At 46.2% G+C, this 6,244-nt stretch overlaps 1 protein-coding gene across 1 annotated transcript in view; it reads left to right on the forward strand.

The window, feature by feature from the left end:
* Nucleotides 1-1,755, forward strand: part of SCD5 (stearoyl-CoA desaturase 5) — a 173,996-nt gene extending 172,241 nt beyond the window's left edge. Inside the window, exon 5 of the mRNA XM_006151429.1 lies at nt 1,007-1,755. Within this exon, the coding sequence (XP_006151491.1) occupies nt 1,007-1,197 (191 nt within the window). The 3' untranslated portion in view covers nt 1,198-1,755. The remainder of the gene's footprint in view (nt 1-1,006) is intronic.
* Nucleotides 1,756-6,244: the final 4,489 nt, after the last annotated feature.

The raw sequence follows: 6,244 nt of genomic DNA on the forward strand, positions 1-6,244 counted from the left end.
CTCTCCCTCTCATAGAATAAACAAATCAACTTTAAAGATCCAACTTGTTGGGCCAACATTTGGCATGGTAGATAGTGTGCTTGACTCCCACATGGCCAACTGCAGTGTGACCTAGACTAGACCTAGCAGCTTGGAAATACACGGTGTTTGTGTGCATGCCCAAAATCCCAAGAGAAGAATAGAGGAGAAGGGACTGTGGCATGGCCATGGCCATCTTCCTTAGGGAGTGATTTCTCACTTTCTCTCTCTGTCTCTCTCTCTCCAGTGAGTGCAAGCGCCCTTTGGCAAAAAAAATCATAAAAAGAAAAAGATCCAAATTGTTAATTTACTCGATCATCTGAACAATTTTCCTTTCTATCTTCCAAGCTCTTCTAAAAAGTCTTCCTGTTAACACTCTAGTCCGTAAAAACTAGTTACCTTTTATTAATGAATATCACGATGATCTGTTATCAGCCGTTGAGCTTTTAGCTTAAAAAGTATATGGCATGGGGCCTAGCCATGGTGGCGCACGCAGTAGGGGCACTGCTGGGTGATACTGCAGGTGACGTGGGAGGGCTCTGGGTTCACGTCCCAGGTCTAGCTCCAACCACTTGGAATGCCCATTACCCTAGCTGGCTGGGGAGGTCATGATGGGAGGCTCACAGTGCGAAGGTCCTATTGAAGATGTCTCCCTCTCTTTCTCTGTCTCTGTTTCTCTCTGCCAGAAAAATCAATAGACTTAGAAAGAAAGGTTCAGCCCTAATAAAGTCACGGTATCATGTCTACAATTCCTACAGTAAAATTAATGATATGGCTTTATACTGATAAAACTCTGTTATTTTTCTGCTCACATTTACTTTGTCTAGCCAAATAAAGAAATGCTTTCTGAGGGCAAGAACAAGTCTTTTTCTCTCCACGGAGCCTGACAAAATGTCTCGCGCGGGGTAGACCCTCTAAACAGGTGATGAAACGCAGCTGTGTGGAGCGGTAGTGACTGAGTTATTTCACTGCCCACTTTGTCTTCCAGGTGAAGGCTTCCACAACTACCATCACACGTTTCCCTTTGACTACTCTGCGAGCGAATTTGGCTTAAATTTCAACCCAACCACCTGGTTCATTGACTTCATGTGCTGGCTGGGGCTGGCCACTGACCGCAAACGGGCACCCAAGCCGATGATCGAGGCCCAGAAAGCCAGGACTGGAGATGGCAGCGCCTGAACCTGGAACCGCCATCTGTCAAGTCTGCCACTGACGCCTCGGGTCTCGGCTTTTGTTATTATAGTCTCGCGTTCATTGGATTTGGGGTGGGGGGCGCAGAGGGGGGAGAGGGAATGGAGTCTATGGTTCGGGGAATTTTTGTTTGTCTCAAAATAATGTTGAAATACAACTCCCAATTTTTGTAAGTCGACGTTACAATGATTTAACATTAGAGTGTGGGTGTGATTTAATTGCTGTAGCTACCATATGTCAAATATCCATTCTCATGTGCTTGTGCGTGATGTTAACCCTGACAGGATGAAGGAATTTAATATTCTTTCAGTGTGATTCAGGAGAACGTTTGTTTTATTTTCTCCCTATTAACCCGGCATTGCTTTTAAACACACTATTCTGAAGGGGCAGAGAGACAGGGGAGAAGAAAAAAGAAGGGTCTATTTAGCAACTAAAGAATGTTGCTGTTTTGTAATTATTTCCTGTGTGTGATTTTGTTGTTGTTTAAGTCAGAGGTGGAACACTTTTTAAAAATGAGAATATAGGAAATGGCTCTTGTATTTTTTTGCCCTGTTTACAGCTTGTTAATGCTCCACTGTCTTGCTTCAAAAGAGATTCGTTCACTGCCCAGCTAGGTTCGTGTCCAGCCTACCCTATATATCTATGCCTGTTTAGACATTTGCGTTTATTCTCTTTGCTATTGTCTTTTTAAAGGTGTATAACTCAGACATGCCAGGCATCAAATTAAGCTCAAATTAAGCTCTCATTTAAATGTTTCGACACCTAATTTACATTCTAATTGATCCCAGCCACCGATGCATGTGTTTTAGCTACTTCCGCTAAGTAAGTGTATTAATTTTCCACAGCAGGCCATCAGATTCTTAATAACGAACAGTTACCTAGAACTCCGTGTCTACTAATGTTTCACCTGCATGCGGCCTTCATTGATTTTGCAGCAAACTATAAAGTGATCACTATGTAGCTTCTGGATTAAAAATGTGTGTGTGTTAAGTCGCCTTGTAAAGAGCATGTTGAATTAATGGGACAGCGTGTCCTTTGTGTTAGATGTTTTAGAGCAAAAGAAAGGCCTTATTGTGTGGGTATTGGAGTTCTTTGAAGATAGATATTTTCAGGAACGATGGAGGATTTAAATTTTAAATTTTAGAAAAAGAAATGACGCCAATTGGGAATTGTCATAATGAAGTTCTTCATCCAGCAGGTGTTTAACAGTGTTATTTTGCCATTAATAATGTGTAAACTCTGAGTGATTTACAATAAATGATTATGAATTCTTTGGTGTTCTTGTCTAGATGCTTAAGTATTGTTTATAGAATGTTCTTACAGGAGCACACGATGCTTCTTAATGACCATGTGAAAAAGGTTGTTTTTTCTTTTTTAAAGAGATTTTTGCTATAGGGCACGTGCGCTTGCTGGAGACACGGAGAAAGAGAGACAGAAAACAAGAAAGCACCTCCCAGTGGGGATGGCCATGTCACAATCCCTTCTCCCCCGTTCTCCTCTTGGGATTTTGGGCACACATGCACATGCTCCCGACATATTTCAAGCTGCCAGATCTGGGACTCAAACCATGGTTGGCCATGTGGGAGTCCATTAACATAATCATTACTCTATCTGCTAGTCCCAGAGTGACACTTTTGATTTGGATTGTGGCTAACAACCCCTAAGACAGGGCCTTCCATCCTATCTGCCTTAGGCATAACCAGAGGAGAGATCACAAGTTTCCTTCAGGATGCAGCGCCCCCAGTGGTATTGTCCCCATTTCTCATGCACCACACTGTCACGTGCACTGTTCCTGCAGTAGCTAATAAACGGGAACCTCCACCCAAAAGAGCAGGAAGGACACCTTCCTCCCCCAAGTTTCACCAGGCCCTACCAGTGGTGCCCAGGGGTTGGGGAGATGTTCTCACTCCAGCCCTGTCTCTCAGCTTGCTTCTATGTCACCTAAGCGTCTATGCCTATGCCTTGCCCCAGAGCAGCTGCTCCCCTGCCATCAAGAACAGACTTCTTAGCCTGCCTGCAGCTGAGTAGGATTCCAGCCATGGGGGAGTGTCAGAGCAGATCTCATTGCGTAAGGACTCCGGATCCAACTGCAGCATTTTCCAGTTGCTTCATGTTTCAACCCCATGGTGCTGAGACCTTGCGTGGACTGTTGGTAGGAGTGCACTGTATTCCAAGATGAGCGTGTATCTGCATGACCCCCGATGGCCCTGACTGGGAATGTTGATATGAACCTTTGACTGCTAAAAGTACTAAACTGACTTACCCACTAATAGAAAATATTATATTTGGAAGAGTTGTTTAGAATCCTCTCATAAATAGCCTTATTCCCCAACTAGTCCAAGTAAATCCAGAACCTCATGCCTCTCCACTCACGTGCACCCTCCTTATCCTTATTGGTATTCACGAATGGCCTGGGATTGGGCCAACATGGAGGACAAAGCGGGTGAAGGTTAGATTGTTACAGTGCCTTCTGTGTTAATGTTCCCTGCAGCTCTTAGCAGCATCTAAAGGAAGAAAGAAGCCCTGGCAGGCATCTCCCAAGCCTATCCAAAGTGGCTGTAAAGAGATTTTTTGAAAGATTCTGTTAAGGTAAAGAAATAGCTTCCCCGTGTCTTCTCTTTCCTACGAGCTATTCTCAGAAGCACTCACCCTCTGAGAGCTAAGGGGAGACAGCCCCATGATGTGTCTCCCTGGCTGTCATGGCCGCCGTGTGGAGTTACCCCGGCATGGTGAAGCTAACTCCAGTATGCTTCACGTCTCAGCTGTGCAAGCTTGAGGGAAATCGGTCTTTCTGGAGCCTGCTTTTTTTACATGCAAGAGGGAGAGAGTTAAACCAGAGCCTGCTTAAAGTCCCACTGAGCTCTAACATTCAAGGACAAGCAACTGAGGCCAGAGTGTGCCTGACTACAGATGTGAACCACCTCTCAAGTTAGCACCTGCCCCTGGAATGTAAAAGGCAAAAATCGAGGAAACATCATTGAATGTGAGGAAGAGAACACAACACGCTGAAAGGATAGAAAGTTCCTGGTAAAAGATGGGCTTGTATTTCACGCATTCCCAAGTGCAATGAAGCAGTGAAAATAAGTATAATCCACCATGAAAAACAATTAAATGAAAGCAAGGACTGCAAATAGCTCCACAGCTTAATGGCTTAGTAGAAACCGCACACTGACCTTGGAGTCTGAAGGCCTCAGTACAAATTCTTTTTTTCTTTTTTGGTTGTAGGGTATGTGTGCTCACCAGAGATAGAAAGGAGAGAAGGAAAGTGAGAACTGACTCCCCAGGGGGGATGGCCATGCTGCAATCTCTTCTCCATTCTCCTCTCTGGATTTTGGGCACACGTGCCTGGCGTGATTTTCAAGCCATCAGGTCTAGAACTCAAACCACTCGAGTTGGCCAGCTGGGATCCAGTGCCTTAACCCCCACACCACCTGCTGGCCCCATCCTGAGTATGAATTCTAAAAATACCACTTATTGGGGCCGGCAGGTGGCATGGTGGTTAAGGGCGCCGGATGCCCACATGGCCAACCACGATTCAAGTCCCGGACCTGGTGGCTTGCTTTTTTACTTTCTCTCTCTCTGTCCCTCTTTAGTCAAATAAAAATAAATAAATAAAGCTAAATGAAATAATTATTTTTGAAAAAAAATACCACTTATAGATCTACTAAACCTCTCTGAGCCTCAGTGTCCTCATCCACAAAATGGGAGCAGCAGCACTTGTGAATCCAGATGCCTCAGCCCTGCCCTGCGTGTATCGTAGGAGGCGTGAGCTGCCGGTGAGTAGCAGGTCCCAGACACAAGCCAAAAGTGGATGAAGTGCAGAGAGCCGCAGACTGGAAATGGGTAGGGCCGACTTCAAGGCTTGGATTTGCTACTAACCAGCTGGATGGCCTCAGTTTTGCCTTCTGTAAAGAAACCCAGCTGGACCAGATCATTCCCACCCCACTCTGTCCTTCCTGGGGCCTTTGCCCTCTGAGAAAGCTCCCAGCACGTGACCTTTGGTTCTAGTCTTTGGCATCTGTCTGAACCGCCGGCCTCCTTACTGCTCCCACACCTCCATCAGAGGACAAGTCTGGCCGGTAGAGTCGTTTATGCTGGATGGCGTCTGCTCATTTTTCTCATCACGAACTGGGCTGGAAGATTTGTAGAGGGAAGAGGTGGAAGGTCGTGGGTAAGAATGAGCTTTGGGGATTAACTGCCAGGTTCATTTATTTCACTCCTGGCCCCAGTTACAAAGGACTGAACGCCAGTTGAGTTCCCCGCGGCTGCTCAGGTGGAAAACAAGGAAGGAAATAACCTTTACAATCCCTTATTTTTTTATTTCCCCATTTTTAGCTCAGGGTGTTAGCAGAATCCTTTCCTTCCCCTTCCTCTACGTCAAGGAAGTGCTATAAATGAAGTGGAAACTCCTTGTTCCCTTGCTGCTCTGCTGTGGCCTGTAGAGGCCATGGCCCCTTCCCCCACCCCGGGAATATTCCCCACTTCCAAATGTGCCACGTCAGGGGGAAGAGACAGGAAAGCCCTGCCCTCAGGGTGCCTGTGCTGTCCTGGCAGCCACTGAGGGCTTTGTCACAGCTTTCTCCCATCTGCCTTTCACCTCCCACAATAACCGCTTTCCCTCCTCCATGTCCTGACCACGACCACCTCCCAGGGTTCCGGGCTCAGAGCAGCCTGGGCCAGCTGGGGTTGTGAGGGCATGCCCTGAGAAACGGTACCCTTCTTTGCACTGACCTCCGTTTACTACGGAAAACAGGTGACTCTGGGACCAGCAGTTAGCGTAATGGCTATGTCACCGGACTATGTAGTTGACCGCAGTTTAAGTCCCAGAACTGGTGGCTTAAACTCATGTCAGGCGCATGTGCGTGTGTGCCCAAGATCCCAAGAGGAGAATGGAGAAGGGATTACGGCGTGGCCATCCTCCCTGGGGGGTGATTTCTCGCTTTCTGTCTCTTTCTGGCAAGTTGCACGTGCACTATAGCAAAAAAAAAAAAAAAAAAAAGAAAAAAAAAAACAAAAAAACCTTTAACCCCCCTCA

The sequence above is a fragment of the Tupaia chinensis genome, unplaced genomic scaffold, assembly GCF_000334495.1.
Source record: "Tupaia chinensis unplaced genomic scaffold, TupChi_1.0 Scaffold000318_1, whole genome shotgun sequence".
Taxonomy (NCBI): Eukaryota; Metazoa; Chordata; class Mammalia; order Scandentia; family Tupaiidae; genus Tupaia; species Tupaia belangeri.